General features: G+C 53.9%; 1 protein-coding gene across 1 annotated transcript; it reads right to left on the reverse strand.

Moving 5' to 3' along the window:
- Positions 1 to 889: 889 nt before the first annotated feature.
- Positions 890 to 23,476, reverse strand: ERBB3 (erb-b2 receptor tyrosine kinase 3). Its single transcript, XM_056120212.1, has 28 exons — positions 23,293 to 23,476; positions 18,376 to 18,527; positions 16,820 to 17,006; positions 16,014 to 16,139; positions 14,955 to 15,020; positions 14,675 to 14,793; positions 14,419 to 14,560; positions 13,256 to 13,369; positions 13,035 to 13,155; positions 11,989 to 12,062; positions 11,729 to 11,819; positions 10,951 to 11,156; positions 10,628 to 10,757; positions 10,334 to 10,424; positions 10,016 to 10,170; positions 9,083 to 9,136; positions 7,911 to 8,052; positions 6,466 to 6,585; positions 6,237 to 6,335; positions 5,316 to 5,501; positions 4,955 to 5,110; positions 4,347 to 4,422; positions 3,805 to 3,951; positions 3,618 to 3,715; positions 3,328 to 3,516; positions 3,100 to 3,171; positions 2,425 to 2,719; positions 890 to 2,249 (listed from the first exon to the last, which is right to left on the reverse strand). Exons 1-28 carry the CDS (start codon positions 23,372 to 23,374, stop codon positions 1,723 to 1,725), a joined length of 4,017 nt encoding a protein of 1,338 aa, XP_055976187.1. The 5' UTR covers positions 23,375 to 23,476; the 3' UTR covers positions 890 to 1,722.
- Positions 23,477 to 23,948: the final 472 nt, after the last annotated feature.

Genomic DNA, 23,948 nt, shown 5'->3' on the forward strand with positions numbered 1-23,948 from the left:
ATTTTTTTGTTTGTTTTGGGGCCACACCTGGCGGTGCTCAGAGCTTATTCCTGGCTCTGTTCAGGGATCACGCCTGGCTGGCTCAGGGGACCATGGGGAGCTGGGCGATTTGAACCTGGGTGGGCCCAGTGCAAGGCAAATGCCTACCCACAGTACTCTAGCCCCAAGTTAGGTCTAATTTCTGCCCTAACTGGAAGCATTCCACTAGCAGATGTGGAAAGCTTCCAAAAGTGGCTCTTGGGATCCTAGTTAGTAAGTCTGTCCCTTGGGTAAGAAGGAAGTAGATTATTTACAGATTGTATAGGATATTTCACACAATTATGTCCAGTTCTTTTTCCTTCTGACAATCCCACTCCCCTCCCCCTTCCCACATACACTTATTGAGATAAGCTGGGTATAGGAGGAGGATGTGGTGTGGGGTTTAGACTTGAGTCAGTGCAAAAACAATTCAATGCCCTGTACAAGAACTCTGACTTATATCAGTATTTCATGAAATCTTTCAGGAAGAGCACATATACTGGAAGACTTTCTTGAGTGGGGCCACACCCACTGAAGGTCAGGGATTATTCCTGGCTTTGTACTTAGGACTTACTCCTGGTAGTGCTAGGGGACCATTTGAAGTGCAAGGAATTGAACCCTGGCTGGCCAGTGCAAGGCAAGTGCCCTCCCCACTGTACTATTGCTCCAGCCCCAATATATATTGGAAGATTTTTTCTTTTTGATTCACCCAGCGATGCTCAGGGATTACTCCTGGCTCATGTACTCAGGAATTACTCCTGGTGGTGCTTGGGGGACCATATGGGATGCTGGGAATCAAATCCTGGTTGGCCGTGTGCAAGGCAAACGCCCTTCCCTGCTGTCCTATCACTCCAGTCCCTATATTGGAAGATTTTAAATCCTGATCTGACCTGCCATTTAACTTACTTAATCTCTTTAAGGCTCAGTTTTCTAATTTGTAAAATGAGATAGTACCTCGCCCAGGGAACTGTAAGGCTTGAGTGAGATAATGGTCAAGTTTAGCCTACTAAATGCTCCATTAATAATAGTAAGCAGTATCTTCTCTTAACCTCTTTACTCCATCCTTTTGAATTTGTTTGTTTGGTTTTTGGGCCACACCTCGCAGTGCATGGGGCTTACTCCTGGCTCTGTGCTAAGGGATCACTCCTGACAGGATCCAGGGGTTGTGGTGCTGGGGATTGAACCCGGGCCGGCCACATACAAAACCGTGTCCTACCCACTGTACTATCATTCCAGCCCTAGTACACAAGACTTTAACCCCACTTTCTCTAGAAGGCTTGAGAGTCACGAAACACAAATTTACTTTCCTCTGCCAGGTTTCTGCCCTTCCCTCTTCCTTGGGAGTGGGACGGGAAAGAAAGACACACTACTGAGACTGGTCTTAACAAGTCAGAGCCGGAGAGAAAAGGAAATGGGGAGGAATCCTTCATATCTCCAGGGATTTCTCCTGAGGAATGGAGTGTGGAAGCACACAAAATCAGGGGATGAAACCCTTCTTTCCTGGGTCTGGAAAGAGAAGAAAGTGCACGGCTGTCTACGGACCGCCAGTGTTTCGTGTCAAAGAGTGTGTAAGAGCCTGCAAAGGTTAAAGGAACTGGGGGCAGGGGCCTGGCCTGTCAGGGTGAGGGATCAGAGAGAAGAGGGGTGCCCTTGAGAGGCACTAGCTGCCGTCAGAAGCTCCCTGAGGCACTCGGGGAGCAGAGGTTATATTCTCTGGGCATTTGCCTTTGGGAAAAGCCTGCTGTGCCAGTAATCGGGGTTATCAAAGGCAGAGTCGGTAGCTTCTAGACTCCGTAGAGTTTTGAGGCGGGTGTAGTGGACATGAGGAGCAGGATGTCCAGGCCCCTGGAAAGCTCTCATCTCTTCATACCCTTGCTCATCCACTGGGCAGCCGCCCATGGCTGCATAATCTGCCCCAGGAGCCCCTCCACCACGCCGCCGATTCATGTATTCATAATCCTCGTCTGGAGTGGTGCCGGCGGTGGGCGTGATGGGCCCTGGGTGGAGTGGGCAGCTCTGGGTGCTGCCAAGGGAAGCGCTAAGTTCTGATCCCACATCCATGTACTCGTAACCCAGCTCTTCGAGGGAACTCGGTCGCTCTTGATGAGGGGCGCTCCCCCTTCTCCTGCGGTTCATGTATTCATACTCCTCGTCTTCATCTTCCTCTTCAGTTCCCAGGACAGAACTGAGACCCACTGAAGAAAGGGTGCCTTCCCGGGAGGATGGGGTCCCTGGGGGTTGAGAGAAGAGGATAAGAATATGAACTCATGGTGATAGGCTGTGGGGAGTGGGGGAAAAGTTAGGAAAACGGGAGTAGAGGAAGCGGATTGGAGATCACAAATGGATTCAGGGGAGTCTGGAGACAGGATTAGAGAAAGACGAGAAAGGCCCCGGGAGAGTCAGCACCTTTAAGATGTGCATCTGGCATGACATAACCGTTGACATCCTCTTCCTCTAACCCCGGTGGGGACAGTGGGGTGACAGGAGTGAGCAGGCTGTGGCGCTGGGAATGGTAGGCACTGTCTCCCCGTGACCTGGGACTCCGGCTCCGACTCCGACACATTGACACTTTCTCCGGGAGCTCAGCCTCAGAGCCTGTCACGTGGCCCTCCGATGACTCTGATGTCAGGCGACCCCGTGGTATAGGGTGCAGAGATGCTGGCCGGGGGCACTGTTCACTACCCCCAGAACCTACAGACTCCTAAGGAGGAAGATCATACACAGAGATTGAACTGAGTTCCAGTAAAAAAACATTTTGAAAAACATTCAGAAGAAACATGTTTAGAGCTGTCTTTTGGATGTAGGACTCTGATTAAACCTCTATGATTTCCACTTTATTTTTGCGGGGGGGGTTGGGGTTTTAGGGCCACACCCGATAGTGTTCAGGGTTTACTTCTGACTCAGTGCTCAGGGATCACTCCTGGTGGGTTCAGGGGCAGTATGGGGAGCCGGGGATTGACTCTGGGTTGGCCACGTGCAAGGCAAGTGCCCTATGTTGTACTATGGCTCCAACCCAAGCCTCAGTGGTTTCTTTAGTTGACTCCCACAACTCTCCCACCCAGCCTCTCCGACAAACCTTACCTGGCAAGAATCCCCTAGATTACTCTGGTTCATTGGCATATACCCCGATGATGGACTTAAAAGACTCTGATTCTAGAATGGAAAAAAAGGACAGAAATTTAGGTAAAGGAGACATCAAGTCAGCCTGGAGGCCTTTGGTACTCAATCTGGGTATCCGCGGGTTGAGGGGATTCTGGGTAAAAAGCGCTGAAGATAAGACAAACCTTGGGCAACTGCAAAAGGACTCACCCCCCGGGGACGATTAAGCGTTCCAACTGGGAGGCTGAGGGCAGAACCTAGTGTGGTCACCAGGTTGTCCTCCTCTGCCTCCAAATCCAGGTCGAGGTCTAGTTCCTGCTCCAGCTCTACTTCCTCCAGTTCCTTGTTTGTCAGAGCAGGAGGCTCTGCTCCAGGGGGAATTCCAGGCCCACTCTCCCTCTAGAGGGGGCAGGGAACACACAGGTGATGGTGAGGTTAGATCCTAATCTCAGCCAAGTTTCCTTTTCTCCAAATGTCCTTCACACCCTCTCCCTCCTCACCTTTATGACCAGATACCGGGGTGGGTCTCGGGCCATCCTGGTGAACTCATTTGCTAGTTCTTTAAAAGTCGGGCGAATGTTCTCGTCGATCATCCAACCTGGAGGTCAGATGCAGACGCCATGTGGTCAAGGGAGAGTGCCATTGGGAGGGAAATCAGGAAATGGTGGGGATGGGCGGGACACTCACACTTGACCATAACCATGTAAACATCAATGGTACAGATCTGTGGCTGTGCCAGCCTCTCGCCCTTCTCCAGCAGATCTGGTACTTCAGCCAGTCGCAGTCCCGCATAGGGCTCGGCCCCAAAAGTCATCAGCTCCCACACTGTCACACCTAGAAGTAGAGGAAGATACCTGGTGGGCAAAGTAGGTACGAAGATGATAGGTAGGAATAACTTGACCTAACACAAGGCTTAAAGGGTTGACACATTCTAGAAAGGGCCTTAGAGCTTGTCCTTCAACCCTGTGTTCCCCCTTGAATACATGTCTTGCTTGTTTGTCTCTAGGGATCTTTGCTTGCTTTTTCCTCCTCACTTGGGAGAAGCCCATGTTCTCTTTTGAACTCACATTTCCTGTCTTTCTCTCCTGTCACATCTTTCTAAATAAGTTTTGATCAATAAAAACTATCTTGCTCCACTAAAAACATAACTAACTCAATCAGAAGGGTCTTTTAGAGCAACTCAAACAACTGAGCCACTGATGGCGTGAAGGGCCTCCAGAGAGACTGACCGTAGCTCCAGACATCGCTCTGGTGTGTGTATTTCCCAAAGTGAATACTCTCGAGGGCCATCCACTTAATTGGAGTCTGGAGGATTGAAGACAAAAGTGTTATTAGTTCATTTTCACAAATTTGTGTTCACATTCCCTAAACTTCAAGCTCTCTGTCATTCTTTTCTTTTTCTGAATTTTCTATTTTCTTTTTGGGTCGCACCTGGCCGTGCTCAGGGATTACTCCTGGCTCTACGCTCAGGAATCACTCCTAATGGTGTTCAGGGGACCACATGGGATGCTGGGGATCAAACCCGGGTCAGCCATATACAAGCCAAGTGCCCTCCCCAGTGCGCTATCTCTTCAGCTCTATCATAAATTCTTTCCTTTTTCTTTCTTATTTTGGCCATGTGGGTTGACTGAACCCAGGCTGCATGCAGGCAGGCATGTGCCTTGCTGCTGGGCCATGTCCCCGGCCCTATCAATCTCTGGAGGTCTGTTTCTGGTATCTCCAGGTTTCTCCACACGCAGAATCTGCATCTTCCTGATAGAGACCTGAGTGCTCCCTCCCCACAGGCGTCACTGCCATTCCTGACAACTTCCTGACTCAGCCCTCCCCATCACCTCACCTTGGCCTCACTGTGAAGCAGCTGCTTATCATCGGGGGGTAGCAGGTCAGCCACCCCAAAATCTGCCACCTGAACCTGGCTGGGTGACTTGAGGAGCACATTGCGGGCTGCCAGGTTCCTGTGTACCATCCCGTGCTCCTCGAGGTAGTACATTCCCTGCAGAGGAAGAATGAGTCTCAAGGTTGGAGGGTCAATCATTGAGAGTCAGAAGCACCTCAATTTTAGTATATATGCTGCTGACGTGAGCCCGCAGAAGCATCCAAAACTCTGGATTTCAGCAGCCCCACCCCCTCCCAGCAGACCCCAGCCAGGCAGTCACATCCTTGAAGCCCCCCCCAACAATGCCCCCAGCTCCTCTCACCTTGGCAATCTGCACACCCCAGTTAAGTAGAAGCTGCGGCCCCAGGGCCGCCCCATGTTGTCGCACGTGATCCAGCAGAGAGCCCAGAGGCAAGTATTGAGTGACTAGCTGAAGAGATGACCCTGGGCACAGCCCCAGCAGCCGAACGATGTGGGCATGGTCGAGGCTGCCAATGGCCAGCATGTGCTAAGAGACAAAAGAGAGGTTACCCAGAGAACAAAGAGGTCACACATCTCCAGACCAGGGCAACCCCAAGTATTTCATTTCCTTTTTTGGTTTTGTTTGTTTTTTTGGGCCACCACCAGCTGTATTCTGGGTTTACTCCTGGCTATGTGTTCAGGGATCTCTCCTCGCTTGGGGTTTGGGGGACCATATGAGGTGTCAGGGATAGAATCCAGGTCAGAAATGTAAGTTATCGGGGCTGGATCGATAGTACGGTGGTTAGGGCGTTTGCTTTACACACAGCCAACCCGGGTTTGATTCCCAGCATCCCATATGGTCCCCTGAGCACCACCAGGAGTAATTCCTGAGTGCAAAGCCAGGTGTAACCCCTGTGCATCACCCCCCCAAAAAAGAAAAGAAATGTAAGTTATCTCTCTCTTTTTTGGGGGAGGCCTCACCTGGCAGTGCTCAGGAGTTACTCCTGGCTCTGCACTCAGGAATCACTCTATCACTCCTGGTGGTACTTGGGGTACCACACGGAATGCCAGGGATGGAACCTGGACTGGCTGTGTGCAAGGCAAGTGCTCTACCTGCTGTACTATCTCCAGCACGGCAAGCTATCTCTTATCTATCTCTCCATCTATCTCTACCTGATGTCCTTGATTCAAGTACATCAACATAGTCGCTGCTAATACAAATGACCCCCCCCCACCCAGAGTCTGATCTAACATGTGTCCACCTCTCCCCTCTTTCACTTACATCAGTCACAGCTTGGAAACTTTGCCGTCCACTCTTATCTTCAATGACTTTAATGCACACTGGAATCTTGATTGATTCCCCCTCAGGGATCCACACTCCCTGGGAAATAGGAGACAGGAATCAGTCTTTCCCCCAGGGCTAGTGCTTTCCTGGAATGATTTCCTCTCCCCCCACCCCCATCATCCCTAGTTCCTGCCCCCCACTTCCCAATTTCTGCTGTGCTACTCACTTTGTGCACAGTTCCAAAGACGCCTGAACCAAGGACTTTCAGCTTCCTCAACTCTGTCTCTTTGAAGATTCTGGCCAAGACTTTGTTAGCTTTCTCACTGGGATCCAGAGGCTCTATGCTCTGCAGAGCAGAGGGGAAGGAAGTCAGCAGAAAAGCCTGCTTTGTGTGCCCCTCCCTCCTGCTCGGCCTAGATGGGTACAGAGAAACAGAACCCAAAAAGTGGGAAGAGGAAGAGAAGTTGTCTAGTCTTAGAAAGTGCTGCTGGCATATGGGGAAGTAACAGAACCTGAATATTGAGGAAGTTTGTTTGGGTTTGGTTTTGGGCCACACCCAGTGATGCTCAGGGGTTACTCCTGGCTCTGAACTCAGGAATCACTCATGGTGGTGCTTGGGGGACCATATGGGATACCAGGGATCGATCCAGGTCAGCTACATGCAAGGCAAGTGCCCTGCCGGCTATACTCTCTCTGGCCCTGAGGAAGTTATTGGAGTTCACGAGATAGAACTCTTTTCCTTTAGTGAGAACAAGGGGGAGGCACAGGTTGTTAATGTCATCCCCTGGGTACTTTGATACAGATCTCTATACTTTCCAAAGCACTTTCTATACATCCTCACCTTTCAGCCTACAGCCACCCCATAGTAACTTTAGTAGGACGCAAGTTACTGTCTCCTCTGGACTCATGCAAGGGCCAACGCTCAGGGAAGAAAAGTAACTTCCTCAAAGTTACGAGGCAAATAATTGACAAAATCAGAACTCCAAGTGCAGTGCATGTCTCCCCTGCTTCTGCTCAGGCTACTTTGCTTTGTATTTTGGGCCACACCTGCCAGTGCTCAAGGGTTACTCCTAGCTCTGAACTTAGAAATCACTCCCGGCAGGCTCAGGGAACCATATGGGATGCTGGGAATGGAACTTAGATCTGTAGCGTGCAAGGAAACGCCCCCCCCCACCACCACCACCTCTCCAGACATGGCCAGGCTCCTTTCTAATGGATCCTTTGAAACACAGATCAGACCTCAGGGAAGGAGAAGACTTATAAAGAGGCACAGGCAGTATTTTTCAACTGCCAGTGTGTGGACCGATATCTGTCACAGAACTTTCTTCTAGCTCACAAAATACTTATTGCTGCTTAACCCGTGGTATGCATGCCTGCATCATGTAGCAGTCCTATAATAAACATTGATATAAAAATCTTTTTTTGGACCACATCCACCAGTGCTCAGGGATGGGTCAAAGGACCATACGGAGTGTGGGAGACCAAACTAGGACTCAGTTCAGTCACTTGAAAGGCAAGTAACCTGGCTCTCTCAATTTGTATGTATTCTTATTTGAAATCAGTTTATTTTATTTTTGCCTCAGCGGTGCATGACATAGTTCTCCTATTTTACCTGTCTGCAGGTATAGGAAGGTTGAAGACCATGGGGTACCTTTCAAGGTAAACACTCACCTCACCCCGTTCCAGGTAGCGTCTCATAGCCCTCTTGTTCTGAATCCGGCGCCCTCGCCAATAGAGGAAAGTGCCGCCCAGGATCAAGAAAATCACGGCTAATCCAATCACCACCGTTAAAGCCATTGCCAGATGGGTTTTGCTATAAAAAAAAGCCCAGCATTATCTTGGGTCCACAACTCCCTTCTAGATGTCACCTATAGTGTGCTAAAGGCATGGTGATGGTGCAGATCTGGGGCAAAAAGTTAATATTCATGTTTACAGATAATCTTTAATTTGGGGGGGAGACACACCCAGGGTTAAGGGCTTACTTCTGTCCTCAGGGATCACTCTTGGCAATGCTCAGGAAATTGTATATGGTAACGGGGATGGAACCTAGGTTGGCTGCATATGAAGTAAACACCTTTCCCACTGTTCTCTCTGTGAGCCCCAAAAGTGTATTTTCTGGGGGGGGTTTCACCCAGTGATGCCCAGGAGTAACTCCTTGCTCTGCACTTAGGAATTACTCTTGGTGTTCCTTGTGGGACCATATAAGATGCTGCAGATCGAACCTGGGTCAGCCAGCAACGGGCAAGGCAAGTTCCCTACCGTAAGTCTCAAGCATACTTTTTATTTATTTTATGATGGTTTAAGGCCACATCCAGAGGTGTTCAGGGCTTACTCCTGGCAGGCCTCAAGGGACTATATGTGGTGCTGGGGATAGAACTTGGGGTCATCCACGTGCAAGGCAAACACCCAATCCGCTGTACTTTATCTCTGTGGCACCCAGAAAACTGGATTCTTATGTCCTCAAGTCCAGCCACAGTAACTATCTATGTCCCCAAATCCAGCAACAGTGACTATCTATTACCAGAGTGACTAGACCACACCACTTTGAGAATGACCGATCTCTCCAGAATGAAGGAAAACTCAGATTCAGCCTCTCCAAAGTTTGTCTCCAAATACTGATTTCTTTTTTTTGCTTTTTTTTGCTTATTTTGGGTCACACTCAGAGATGCTCAGAGGTTACTCCTGGCTCTGCACTCAGGAATTACTCCTGGCGGTGCTCGGGGGACCATATGGGATGCTGGGAATCGAACCCGGGTTGGCCGCATGCAAGGCAAACGCCCTACCCGCTGTGCTATCTCTCCAGCCCCCCAAATACTCATTCCTTAAGTCTCAATCCTTCTTACCTGATGATCCCTGAGGCTTGACCCAGGCAGTCCTGGAGCTCTGGTCCTTTACACCTAGAGGACAAAGTTGTCACCTTACACGGGAGCCTGGGATATCCCCATGAAGGTTCCATTCCAACAGCCCCTGGACCCTCCCCTGGCATCCCATCCTGGAGTCCGCTTAACTAGCTCACCAGCCCTGCGTTCCCCTCTATGTTGAGGGGTCACTCGCAGCAACTGAGGCTCAGCAATGCCTGATCAGGCCGGCAGTACGGGAGAGCATCAAGAGTCACACCTGGCAGTGCTGGGGTGCAGGCCTGGGAGAGGCACGTGGTTCCTGGGATTGAACCCAGACTTTGTGCACGCAGGAATGTGCTCTACCACCTGAGCCATCTTCCTAGCCTGGACTCGGGACTTTGTAAAACTTCCCTGTGCTAATATCTTTTTCTAGGTTCCCAAAATGGTGCTATGCCATTATTGAAGTTTCCCTTTCTTTAGCCATTTACTACATAGCTGGTAATGGATTTTTATTATTACTATTATTATTATTATTATTATTGTTTTAGTTCTGGTCAGATTTGTCAGTGCTCAGGGACAACTCCCAGTTCAGTGCTCAGAGATCACTAAATGCTCTTCCACTAGACCATATCCCCAGGTTTGGGGATCGATTCTTTTTTTATTGGACCACACTTGGCCCCAAATGGGTGTTCATGGCTTATTCCTGGCTTAAGGCATCACCCCTGCAGTGCTCAGGGGACCACGTGCAGTGCTGGGGATGGAATCCAAGTCAGCTGCATGGGAGGCAAGTGCCTTACCCTCTGGACTATCGCTCTGGCTCCTGAAACTGATTCACAAATCAGTTTCTTTCTGCTTTTCCTCTGGCTCTCTGCCATCCGCCTATTTCTGTGCCCATCCCCCTCCTGGGTCCCCTTTTCTTAAGTCCCCTTCACTGACCCCTGAGTGCAGTTCTCGTGGCAGGGCCGACACTCGTTCTGAGCATCTGCATACTTGTAGATGGGACCCTTGGCGCCCAGGACTCCGTAGGGGCAGCTGCTCACACAGTGAGGCCCGTCTCGAAAGTGGACACACTGGGCACAGGCATCAGAGCCCTGGGCAGGAAAGAAAAGAACAGGGAGATGGGCCCCATGGTCAATTCCAGACCTCCCAGCAAGGCCCAGGCCAGCCTCTAGCATCCTTCCACCCAAACACTTGCAGCATCTGGCCTCCTCCCCCACCCTTTCTTCGTCAGAGATGTGGGTGCCGCTACTGTACCGAGCCATTGCATGTGGTGGTGCCCTCCATGGGCTGGCATTCTGGGTGGCACGAGAAGCATTCATCTTCCTGGGCAAACTCACGAGGCTCCCTGCAGTGGGGGGTGGGGGGGGCAGTGGAGGGGAGGGTGGTCACCGCCAAGTCCTGACCAGGTCCTGAGCACCTCCCAGTCAGACTCTCTTCCTCATCCCCCTCCGAGGCAGAGCCGAAAGTTCCCGAAAGACTCACAGTTGCCCACTGACTAGCTCCATCCCAGGGCCCAGCCCCTCAGCACCCTCTCTCCCCACACTGTACCCATTTAGAAAGTTGCAGTGGGTCACACAGATGCCTCCTCGGCTGTAGTTTTGACACGACAGGCACTGACTAGGGCCCGGGCCCCAGCATCCCCCAGAACACAGTGGGTCACACACTTTGCCCTCTGCCACTGCAAAGAAAGGGGTGGGTCAGGAGGCGTGGTCAGGAGTTTCTGGTCGTGCCCTCTCCTGACTTCTTCCTCATCGCAGCTGCTGGTCTTCACCATCTCCTTGGTCCCATCACCCATTCCATCTCCACTTCCAGGGGCTGCACACCCATGTCCTCCCTGACCCTCTCCACTGCCCACCGGCGCTGGTCCTCACCGCATTCTTTGCGGGGCCGGTTATGCTTGATGTCTAATCTCTCCTCCGGAGGCCCCCGCAGCAGCCGGGTCCAGTTGAGATTATAGTGGTAGCACAGCTGTCGATTGGCACTTATGTAGATGCGCCCAGCACTGATCTCTTTCAGAGAGCGAAGGCCCAGAGATGTGACATTCAAGTTCTTCATGATCAACAACGAGAAGCCCCGGCTAAGGAGGAGAAACAGAGATGAAAGGGAAGGCAAACGGACCTTTCCCTGGGGCTGGAGAGATAGCACAGCGGGTAGGGCGTTTGCCTTGCACGCGGCCGACCCGGGTTCGATTCCCAGCTTCCCATATGGTCCCCTGAGCACCACCAGGAGTAACTCCTGAGTGCAAAGCCAGGAGTAACCCCTGTGCATCGCTGGGTGTGACCCAAAAAGAGGGACAAAAAGAAAGAAAAAGAAGCTAACCGTTCCCTAATCATTGCATTTAGCACACTTATTTTTTATTTTAGCTTGGGAGCCACAGGAAGCAGTGCTCAGGGATCACTCCTGGTGGTCTGGAGGAACCATATGGAATGCTGGGGATTGACCCCGGGTTGGCTTCAGTGCAAGGCAAGTGCCCTCCTTGGTGTCCATCTCTCTCCCACTCTGGGCACTGTTTGCCTTCTCCGCCTCAAGCTTACAAACCCTTTGGCGTGTAAGAGGGGACGCTACTTGCGTTTCACCCCGAGAAGGAAGGAAGCCTGAGAAGCAGAATTCAGTGGCCTGAGAAGCAAGGACCTCAGCGGCTTTACTCACTTGTAGAGGCTTCTGCCCCCGATGGTGGTCAAGTTGGAAAAGACACTGAAGTTGTACATGTGGGGAGGCCAAGACTGGATGTTCAGGTAGCCTGTGGGGTTGGAGGGTTGGGGAGGGACATGAGCAGGCAGCCTTCTCCCTCAGGTTCTCGCCATCCCGCCCTGGTGGCTGACGCATCATTTTCTCCAATAGTTCTACCCTACGCTACGCTTGTGGTTCATCTAATTTTCTCAGGCTGGGCAGCCTCCCTTCCCACTCACCTGTGATCTCTCGAACTGTGCGGAAGACACTGAGCTTCTCAGGGTCCAGGGGAGGGATCTTGTGCCAGGGGTCTCTGAAGAGAACAGTAGAAAGAGGTTAAAATCCAGCGGCTGGGCTGACAGCACAGGGGGTAGGGCATTTGCATTGCATGCGGCTGAACTGGGTTCGATTCCCAGCATCCCATATGGTCCCCTGAGCACCGCCAGGAGTAATTCCTGAGTGCAAAGCCAGGAGCAACCCCTGAGCATTGCTGGATGTGACCCCAAAATCAAAAACAAAACAAAACAAAAAAACAAGTGGCTGATTGGATTTGATCCTCCGCCCCTTAATGGTCCTCTGAGCCCATCCGGAGTGATTCTTCAGCGCAGCGTCAGGAGTAAGCCCTGAGCAATTCCAGGTGCAAAAACAAAAATAAACAAAAAATAAGACCTTAGGTTAGGGGCTGGGATATAGCTCAGTGGTAGAGCACTTTCCCAGCATAGGTGAGGCCCTGGGTTTAATACTCAGACACTGCCAAAACAAAAACTTTGTTTTTTTATTGTCCCCTCTCCAAAAAAAAGTAAAGAAGAACTTAAAGAATGAAAATAAAAGCCCCCAAAGTTTAAAGAAAACAGAAGGTGGTCTGGGTCCCCCAGTCACCAGATCAGGAGCAAATTAACAACAAAATAATGTTTACAAAAGTTTATATAAACATACCAGGGCCTGGAGCGATAGCACAGCGGGTAGGGCATTTGCCTTGCACATGGCCAACCTGGGTTCGATTCCTCCGTCCCTCTCGGAGAGCCCAGCAAGCTACTGAGAGTATCCTACCCAACGGCAGAGGCTGGCAAGCTCCCCGTGGTGTATTTGATATGCCAAAAACCGTAACAAGTCTCACAATGGAGACGCTTCTGGTGTGCTAGAGCAAATCCATGAACAACGGGAGGACAGTGCTACAGTGTTACAGGTAGCTCGGTGAACTCTGATATAAAGGGTTTTAGCCAGTGCCATGAACTGAGGGGAAGACTGGGGAAGCAGATCAGGGCTGGAAAGCAAATTCTCTAACCCATTGAGGCCAGTGATAAGAAAGTCCAGGTTGCCCAGGATCTTGGTGCAGTTCACAAATCTGTCAATGTTGCTTGAGTCCACAGTCTGGTAGCGGCTCCCAGCGCCTGTACCCTCACAGGCTGCAAACGCAAAAGAAAAAAGAAGTTCAGTGAGCGATTCCTGAGAAGCCTCACAGGAAAGCACATCCCCGATCATCTTCCCTCCCCAGCTCCTTCTCACCTTTGGGGCACAGACCCCCACACGGTTCACAGATCTTGAGTCCATTTTTATCCACTTCCATCTTGTCAGGAGGACAGGCTCTGACACAAGATGTCTGATCCACGACAAAGTTATCTAGGAGCAAGGAAAATGCCAATTGAGCACTGCCTGCCTCCACCTGAGCCCCGGGCCTCTGTTCTATCTGCCATGTGCAGGACTGGCCCCGACCTATTGAAGGTTCCTTTTTTCCTTTTTCTTTGGTTTCTGGGCCACACCCAGCTGTGCTCAGGGCTTACTCCTGGCTCTGGACTCCAGGATCACTCCTGGTGGTCTCGGGGGACCCTATGGGGTGCCAGGGATCGATCCCCAGGTCAGATCTGGGCAAGGGTGTGATTTCTCTCCAGCCCCACTGAAGGTTCCTTCCAAGTGGCCCTACATACTAGAAAGTTTCTATGCTCCAGAAAGATTGCATTCACCTGGGGAACATAAAGTAACAAAATAGGAGACCAACACCCAAGAATAGCTGAGATTAGTACCAGGAGGTTTTCTCCATGGCTTGGAGGCCAGCTGCACATGCTAGGGGAAAAGGCAGCTCAGATAGAGAAGGGAGCACCAAATAAAGGGTGTTGGGAGGATCCACGCAGGATGGGAGATGCATGCTGAAAGTAGACTATAGACCGAACATGACTGCCACTCAATGCCTCTCTTGCAAACTTCAGCACCCAAAAGGAGAGAGAGAACAAAAGGGAATGCCCTGCCACAGAGGCAGGGTGGGATGAGGGGATGGGGGGTGGGAGGGATACTGGAATCCGTGGTGGTGGAAAATGGGCACTGGTGGAGGGATGGGTACTTGATCATTGTATAACTGAAACCCAAGCACAAAAAATTGCAAGTCTACAACTGTACCTCATGGTGTTTCACTAATAAAAATTTTAAAAAATTAAATTAAAAAATGAAAAAGAAAGTTTCTATGCTCTAAACAGCAGAGCTACAAGCAACTGCTAGAAAGAGCGAAGAAACAGACGGGACACAGGACGTATGGGTCACGCGCTTGGTGGTTAAACGAACATGCCTGTTTGCCCTCTGTGCTCCCTGTTCACCATCAGACTTAATCCCTTCTGTGTCCTCCCCTTTGTCTGTAATCTTGGCTCTAGTGCCATGGCTCCTTCCCTTGGATTACTCACGGGGACAGCTGGCGACGCAGACGCCTCCGTACTGATACTTGGTGTGCGGGTTTGGCTCCAGCTGGAAAGTCAGCTTGTTGTAGACGAGGGGCTGGGGACACTGGCGCACACAGGCTCCACTGTCATTGAAGAGTCGACAGGCCTCGAAACATAGGAAATGTGAACACTCCCGTCTTATTTGTAACCCCCCCAAGTTCCCTCCCCGGAACCCACACCCCCCCATTTCCGAACCCATCAAAACGGCCATAATACGTACAAAGCAGTCTGTGTCCTGGGGGCCCGAGCAGCCCCCTGCACACTCATCATGACAACACTGGTTGGGGTTGGGCCCGAAGCAGTGACCATTGCACTGAGGCGCACAGATGGTCTTCGTCACTGGCAGGGAGAGAAAGAATGGCAGTCAGGCCCCGGGATGGGGTCCTGTGGCCCCTGAGTGCCCTTCCTCCCTCGCAGGCTCAGCCCTGCCTCTCATGCCGAGCCAGGCTGGGCGCTAAGAGAGTGGGAGAAGCGGGAGGCTTCGGGGGAACGTCACCCACATGTCTGGCAGTCTTCTGGTCCGGGGCCCCAGCACCGTCCTTTGCAGGCCTCATGACAGGGGGAACCTGATGGGGAAGGAAAACAACAGAGGGGCCATCAGAGAGGTTTGATTGGCTCCCCGAGGTATGGCGTCAGCACACAGGCACCCCAGGGCAGGAAGTGAAGAGCTGGGGTAGTGGCCCTCTTTGCCCCGGCAGGACAGGGCTGGGCTCAAGTGAACCTGTCAACAAGGGGCGGGACGACGCCTCCACCTCCCACGGGGCAGCTGAAGGGGAGGGTCTGGGCCAAATGCCAGTCTTGGCCTCCATCCCCACCCGGGAGCCTGGTTCCTCCTGGGTATTAGGAGCCGGATGGCAGGAATCTGTGCGCGTGAGGGGACAGGGAACAGCAGATTGTCATAAGAAAGAGGAAGCTTCTGACGGGAAGGCAGGATGTGGTGGCACAAGGAGAAACATGCCCAAAGGCCTCACGCCTGGGCTGCTGGAGTGATAATACAGCGGGGAGGGCACTTGCCTCGCATGAAGCTGACCCGGGTTTGATCCCTGGCACCACATATGATTCCCTGAGCACTGCCAGGAGTGATCCCTGAGCGCAGTCAGGAGAAGCCCTGAGCACTGCCCTGTGTGTGTCTTGCAAAACAACAAAAATCTCACTCCCAAAGGTTGGAGCGACAGCACAGCACAGCTGGTAGGGGGTTTGCCTTGCACACGGCCAACCCGGGTTCGATTCCCAGCATCCCATATGGTCCCCTGAGCACCGCCAGGAGTAATTCCTGAGTGCAGAGCCAGGAGTAACCTCTGTGCATTGCTGGGTGTGACCCAAAAATTAAAAAAAAAATCTCACTCCCCACAGAGCACAGTGATCTTGTGCCCCTTTTCCTGACACATATTTGGGCTCTGAGGCATCGACCTGCCCCTCCTGTCAGGCTCCTTGAGCCTGGGGCCTGAGGTGTGGCTGCAGTGGAGAGGCAGGTTCGCAGCAGGGATAACATGATGGGGAGGAAGGAGTCCCTCTGGCTCGGTGGGGACAGGGGAGCAGTCTGGGTCACAGCCACTCACAGCTCTTTCCATTGTCCTTCACCACTATCTCGGCATCTCGGTCCCTCACAATGTCCCGCCAGTCGATGGTATCCATGTGACACAGTTTTTCATTCTTCTCAATGTAAACGCCCCCCGACAGGATCTCTGAGATAGGAAAGAGAAAGGATGGGGTGCAGGCTCCTCTTCCTTCCCTCCACACGAGTCCAAATGGATTCTCAAGACTCAGGATCAGGGAGCAAGGCAGAAGGCTTTGTCCAGTGAAGGCGCAGGCAGAGAAAGGCCTTCCCGTCAGAGGGAGGAGCCAGGGGCAAAAAAACTCAGGTCTCCTCAGACACCTGTCCAGATCCGGTTCAGCCAGTGGGGGAGGGGAAGGGAAAGGAGAGAGGATCGGCACCGCCCCCCACCCCCACCCCCGGGCCTACCTGCGTGCTTTCCAACCCACTGCGCTAAGGAGAAGGTGCCAGATGGAACAGAGCCCCCAAATTCCTCCCGCTTGTAGGCGATGGGGGTAGGAGAGAAGGAATCACTCCCAGTCCCAGGGAAAGAGGGGCATGCAGGTGCACTGGGCTTTGTAGCTCTCTTTTTGGGGGGTGCGTGAACCCAGGGCTTCAGGCACACACATCTGTATCACTGAGATGCACCCCCAGCCCCCTGCCACTGGACCTCAAACAATTCTGGCCCCAGCAGGACAGAAGATTTGAGGACCTTCACCACACAGTGGGCAAGGGGGCGGCTACCTCATAAGGGGGTGCGAAGAACAGTCTGGCACAGATGGTGTCTGGTGTCCACCTGCAGCAAGACCAGGGGAATCACCGGGAACTCACCTGTCAGCTGAGTGAAGCGGAGCTGGCGCAGAGCATGGCTGGAGTTGGTGTTATAGTTCAACATGACGAAGATGGCAAACTTGCCGTCGTAGACCTGGGTGCCCCTCACTACTCGGAGGTTGGGCAGTGGGAGTGTGGAGAACTCATTCATGGCCACGAGGACATAGCCGGTCACCTCTCGGATCCACTGGAAGGAGCAGTCGTGCCAGTGAGGGGGGAAACAGGTCAAACAAAGTGTCTCAATGCCCCTTCCCTCCCAAGGGACCTCCCCAATCTTCTCTAATTCTAATTGCTATTTGGAGAAGGGAGTAGAGAGTATTACAAGTACTGGGCTGAAGCAATAGCACAGCGGGTAGGGCGTTTGCCTTGCACGCAGCCAACCCGGGATCGATTCCCAGCATGGTCCCATATGGTCCTCTGAGCACCGCCAGGGGTAATTCCTGAGTGCAGAGCCAGGAGTAAGCCCTGTGCATTGCTGGGTGTGACCCCCCAAAAAAAAAGAGTATTACAAGTATTACACTACTATTTTTTTTTGTGTGTCCCTTCTTTTTTTTTGGGGGGGTGGGGTTGGTTTTAGGCCACACCCAGTGGTGCTCAGGGAACGAAACAGTGCTGGCCGTATGCAAGGCAAGTGCTAACCCTGTACTATCCCTGCAGCTTCTGTGTCCCTTCTGGGAGTGAAGACAGGCAGCAGAAATGATCAAGAAATTCTAGTTTCAGGGGCTGGAGCAATAGCACAGCGGGTAGGGCGTTTGCCTTGCACGCGACGGACCCGGGTTCGATTCCCAGCATCCCATAGGGTCCCCTGAGCACCGCCAGGAGTAACTCCTGAGTGCAGAGCCAGGAGTAACCCCTGTGCATCGCCAGGTGTGACCCAAAAAGAAAAAAAAAAAAATTCTAGTTTCATGGGGCTGGAGGGACAGGAGAGCACGTAGGGTGCTTGCCTGGCATGTGGCTGACCAGGATTTTATCCCTGGCACCCCAGATGGTTCCCCCAGAGGCCAGCCAGGAGTAATCTCTGAGTACAGAGCAAAGAGTAAGCCCTGAAGCACTGCCGGGTGTACCCCTAACCCACCCACCCCCCAAAAAAATAATCTAGCCTCTGGGTCTGGGGCGATGACTCACAGGGCACAGGCTTCGCATCCAGGAGCCCCAGGTTCAGTCCCAAGCGCCGACCCGACCCCACCGGTGTGGGTGTGACTCCCTCTACCCTTTCCTGCTTAGAGCACCTCAGGCTTCATCCCTTTCCCACTTATCCAGGTGCTTCTTGGTCTGGTCTCTATGTTAAACCCTAGTCTTGAGACCTTTGTGTTTCTCAGACCAGAGAACAGATCACAGGTCCCAGACTCCAGTCACTGACAACCCCTTCCCATCCATCCCTGCCCCCACGCGCACACGCGAACACACACACACACACACACACACACACACACACACGTGTTTGGGATTTCGGGTTGCTGCTCCCCGAGAGAGGGGAGCCATGAGGCAGGGAAGCAGGCGTCCGTGGGCCGCTCTGCTCCGGGACGCAGGTTAGGGAAGGAGTGGGGCTCACACACCTGCAGGAAGGAGAGGTCGGCATTATGTCCGGTGAGCACGATCTCCAGGTTCCCCATCACCACCTCACACCTCTCGTAGAGCTTGTGCAGCGTCTGGTACTGGTTGTCCGCATCGCCCGTCACGCTCAGCCCGTTCAGAGTGCCGGGACACACTGCACAGAGGGAGGGGGTTATAGCGCGGCGCCCCACACCCCCGCCCCCTTTGGTTTGGTGAGGTTTTGGGTGGGCCACACCCGGCTATGCTCAGAGCGTAGGCCGGGCTCCATGTTCAAGGGACCTTATGGATGTTGGGGATTGAACCCAAATCCGCGTCATGCGAGGCAGGTGCCCGACCCCCTTTGGCTTGCTCTCCTGCAGTGACATCCTCAGGTGGGAAAGGCTGCAGCCTCCCCACAGCCGACACCAAGGCTGATGAGGGTGAGAGCCGCAATGTCCCCGCTCCCCCGGTCCCCTCTGCAGCCCCCTGAACCAGAAGGTGAGAAAGTTTTTTTCTTTTCTTTCTTTTTTTTTTTTTTTTTTGCTTTTTGGGTCACACCCGGCTTTGCACAGGGGTTCCTCCTGACTCTGCACTCAGGAATTACTCCTGGCGGTGCTCAGGGGACCATATGGGATGCTGGGAAAAGGCTCTTCTTTGTCCTTGGGGCTTCCCAAGTCCCTCTTTCGGGTGCTCTCTTGGATATTAAAGGGTTAACCAAGGAGGATGTAGGATTTCTAGAAAGAATTTAGAAAAGGATCACAACTAGGCTCCCCTCCTCTTCCCCTGCCCCCTCCAGTCAGGGCCTTACTTCTCTCCCCGTCCTGCCCCTCTCTAGGGCTTGGAATAAATATCTCTTTGGGCTACACACAGCCCCTATTGTGTCTACTGAGGGTGGGATGGGGGCAGGGGGGCAGCGCCTGGGGCCACAGTCCAGCCCACAATGAGGCGATTCTATCTGGGAGGAGGGGGCTGCCCCACCCTGTCCCCAGACACCCTGTCTTGGGCAGCCCCCCTCCACCCCAAGCCTTGGGCTCGGACAAGCAACTCACTAGAGTGGGGAGCTCTGGTGGCCCTCGGGAAGTGTCAAAGTGAGCTTTGTCTTGAAAATGGAAAGATAAGAGCTGGTTACCCTCGCCCTAACCCCTTCTCCTGCAAGCCACCCCCCCCCCCTCCAGCATCACACTTTCCAGCCTGGAGTATTTTCCAGAAAACCTGGGGAAGCCTGGTGGGCCCCACTCACAGTCTCCTTCCAGCACTCTAACTCTGCACCCTACCTCTTCCACCCATTCTTACAGTCAGACTCCAACGCTGCAGCCCATTCTCACAGTCAGAGGAGATTTTTGGGGGGTGGGGGAGATACATAGCCATGCTCAGGGGTTACTCCTGACTCTGCTTGGGAATTACTCCTGGCAGCGCTGGGGGCGGGGGGGGGGGGAGGGAGAACCATAAGGGATGCTGGGGATCGAACCCAGGTCAGACGTGTGCGAGGCAAATGCCCTACCCACTACACTATCACTCGGCCCCACAGAAAAGATACTTTAAAATGCTTTCCAACGTGGGGGCCGGGGAGAAGCACGCAGGCTTCACAAGCAGAAGTCCTGGATCTGATGCTCTGCACCACATGCTCCCCTAAGCACCGTACAGGGAGTAGCACACAATCCTCACCCACGTTAAGGAGAGCCTCGACTCAAGGTACACGATTGAGTTGTCTGTCTTGGGGCTTCTTGTAAATTTGGAGGACACAGGGGCACTGAAAATCCAATGACCCAAAGAAAGAGAGAGTGTGTGTGACTGTGTGTATGTGTGACTGTGATTGTGTGACTAAGTGGGACTGTGTATGTGTGACTGTGTATGTGTGTGACTGTGATTGTGTGACTGTATGTGTGTCTCTGTGTGTGATTCTGTGTAACCGTGTATATGTGACTGCATGTGACTTTATGTGTGTGTAACTGCTTGTATGTGTAACTGTGTGTGTGACTGTGTGTACGTTGTATGGCTGTTTATGTGTGACTCTATATGTGTGTGTGACTGTGTGTACGTGTGTGGCTGTGTGTGTGAGTGTGCGTGACTCTATATGTGTGTGACTGTATGTGACTCTGGCTTTTCACTGGCGCAGTGAAAGGACAGAGTGTGTGTGACTGCATGTGTGTGACTGTGTGTATATGTGTGTGACTGTGAGTGATTGTGTGTGTGCATGATTGTGCATGTGTGTGGCTTGTGTGTGTGACTGTGTGATTGTGTGTATGTGTGTGACTGTGCATGTGACTCTGTGTGACAGTGTGTACATGTGTGTGTGACTGTGCATGTGACTCTGTGTGACAATGTGTACATGTGTGTGTGTGACTGTGCATGTGACTCTGTGTGACAGTGCGTACGTGTGTGACTGTGCGTGTGTGGCTGTGGCGTGTGACTGGATGAGTGAGTGACTGTGTGTGGGGGGATGGTTAATGGGTTAACACCACCTGTCCTAACCACCCTTCCCTGAGGGGGTGGCAGCTTAGAGCAGGCAGGAATGGCAAGGGAGGAAGGGAGAGTCGGAAGGCCGCCCCCAGCCTCTCTCCTAGATTTGCTGTTCTAAGGACCACCGGACCCTTTTAGTAGAGGTCATCCGTTCCGATCGGCACCCATGAAGGAGGCGGATGAGGCCCTCGGAGGACAAAGAGGCAGGAGCGCCCAGAGTCGCCTGCCAGGGTCCATAGACTGAAAAGAAAGAGCCCGGGAAGGTTAGTCACTTCTGGGGCAGCCCCACCCTAACCCCCTTCCTGGCAGGACACCCTCTCAGCCAAGGCGCCAACCCTTCTCCCCAGATAAGGGAAGAGCCAAGACTTTGTGCACAGGGAAGTGGTGTTTGTGTGTGTGCACGCGTGCATGTGTGTGTGTGTGTGCGCACGCTAGCTTGCTTGTGCATACTCACTCCTGAGCCCCACACCACACACATCCACAACTCTGCAGGATCTACAGGCTCTGCCCTGGAGTTCCAGGGTCAGGCAGCCCCCGCCATCCCACCTGCGAGGAAGGCTGCAGTGTTAGAGGTCCCGGGTCCTGCCACCCCAAGGGTAAAGTCCATGTTACACAAACAGGGAGCAAAGGGCTTGGGCGGGACACTGCGAACGTGAACACCTCTCGGGGAGGCAGCCTGGTGAGGAGGGCAGGGGGGAGGGACTCATAAACATCCCTGCTGGACCCAGGGCCGGGGCACAGCCAGGGGTGCTCTGGGGGAGAGTCCTGGGGTGGGTCAGCACAAGAATCTACTGCCCCTGCCGGGCCAGAGGCCGCCTCTCCACATCCCCCACCCCCACCCAGTCCAGGACAAAGGGGCTATAGAAGGGCTGAGACGGGCCGGATGCCCAGAGGCTGCGGCATCCAGATAAAGGGTAAAGAGACCCAACCATGCCGACATCCAGCCGCCCTCAGGGAAGGTGTCCAGTGAGCTGGGACCCCAGGGCTGGGGTTACCAGTCCAGGGGTCTGATTGGGACAGAGATAGAGCCCTCTCCCAGTCCCTCCCCCTCCAGGCCTCAGACCCCCCCCCCCCTCCAGCACACACATCGCCAGATCCCAGGGGCTAAATTTAGGCCCAGCAACTGTGGGGTAGGCACAGGTGTTCTCCCACTCCCACCCTGGCCAAGGGGCCCCAGCTGGGAGGAGGGGAACCCACAGGATTCCACCCCTGCCAGCTCTCAGCAGCACCTCTCCAGCCCGGGGCACCAGGACACCCTGCAGGACGGAGGGGGGTGGGGGGGTGCGGGAAGGGGGGTGAGTGCAAAAGGCATGCGATTGAGAGCAAACATGATTGCCACTCAAGGCCTCTTTTGCAAACCACAGCACCCAAAGGGAGAGAGAACAAAAGGGAGCGCCCTGCCACAGAGGCAGGGTGGGACAGGAGGGGAGGGGGGGAGATGGGGATGGGATGGGGGGAGGGATACTGGGATCAGTGGTGTTGAAGAATAGGCATTGGTGGAGGGACGGGTATTTGATCGTTGTGTAACTGAAACCCAAGCACAAAAATTTGTAAGTCTACAAGTGTACCTCATGGTGTTTCACTAATAAAAATTGAAGGAAAAAAAAAAGGCATGCGGATGAGAGGAGGATGAGTCCAGCAGTCTGACTGTCTGGACCCTGAGAGAGAGAAGCTGAGTGAAGGAAGGACTCCCCAAGACAGAGGAGGCTGGAAGTTCACCCTCCAGTTCTAGGTGTGTATGTGTGTGTGTGTGTGTGTATGTGTGTGTGTGTGTGTGTGTGTGTGGTAGATGCTCAATTAATAGTAGATGCTCAACTAATATGAATTGGAGGGGCTCTCTGCGTTGAGGAGCGGCTAGTCGAGTCCCTAGCCAATCAGCTTGAGTGTTTTGAGCGAAAGCTACCTGGGGCCTCTCCATGGCCTCACCCTGATGTCACCTGGACTTGGCCCTGTGGTTAATCGTCCCGAGGGCAGGCCCACTCACGGAAGAGGAGGTGCCACTCCTGTTTTTCTAACACCAGAAAACAACAACCCCCTCCAACCCTTCCACGGCTCCGCCCTGCCGTCAAAACAACGAAACTGGAGGTTACTCAAATCAGGGGGGCTGGGGGCTGGTGAACAAACGGAGAACCCCCACCTCCCAAGATCTGCCAGGATCATCTCCAACATCTCACGGTTGCGGGCGGGAGGTCCCAGCTCTGATCCCTGCAGGGTCCCTCATACGTGTAGCCCGCCCCCGCCCCAACCCGAGCCACCTTAAAGCGAGGGCTGGCGATGCGCTGGGGGGAGGCGAAGACGGTGGGGGGAGGTCCGGGACTCCCATCCCGACGCCCGGACGGCGACGGGAACCCGGGGGAGCCCGGGCCAGCCCCTCCGGTCCGCCCCGCCTACCCCCGGCCCAAGCCAGCCCTGGCCGCGGGACCCCGAGCGCTCGCCCCCGCCCCGGGCTCGAGTCCGGCCGCGCCGTCCGCGCCACTCACCTGCCTGCGAGGTGCCCACCTCGGAGCCCCGGGCCACGCTGAGCAGCAAGCCCAGCACCTGCAGCGCCCGGGACGCCCTCATGACTCCGGCGCGGGGCGAGGGGAGCGCAGCGGAGCCGGCCGGGCGGGGAGGCCCCCACGGGACTAGGACATCGAAGCGGAGCCACCTGAGCCGCCGACGGCAGCGGCCGGGAGCGCAGGCGACTGCAACCGGAGCCGGAGCCGGAGTCGGGGCGGGATGGCAGGGGAGGGTGCAAGCCCGGGAGTGCGCGCAGGAGGCAGCGCAGGGGGAGGGGGTGAGTCACGGCCGCGCCCCCTCGGGCGCGGGGCGGCTGCACGCGCGCCGGGCCGGGGCAGGGGCGCGGGGCGGGGGCGCTCCCAGCCCTGACCGTCCGGGGACGCCGGCGAGGCTGAGACCCCACCCGCCCCGAGTGCCTCCGACGGGGAAAGGTAGTGGGGGTGGGGAGAGCGCGCCGAAGCCCGCCCCCCGAAAGCTGGCCTCGCCCATCCACCCGAGCAGTCAACTCCCCGAGCCGGTTGGGTCACTCGGAGGCTTTTTCCTTCGGAACGAGAATGCTGCTGTTGTTGTTGTTGTTTCGGTGTGTGTTTTTGGGGGGAGGGCCTGGGGGTTGGGGTTTTCCACTGGGGGGACGGGT

The sequence above is a fragment of the Sorex fumeus genome, unplaced genomic scaffold (genome assembly GCF_029834395.1).
Source record: "Sorex fumeus unplaced genomic scaffold, SorFum_2.1 ptg000042l, whole genome shotgun sequence".
Lineage (NCBI taxonomy): Eukaryota > Metazoa > Chordata > Mammalia > Eulipotyphla > Soricidae > Sorex > Sorex fumeus.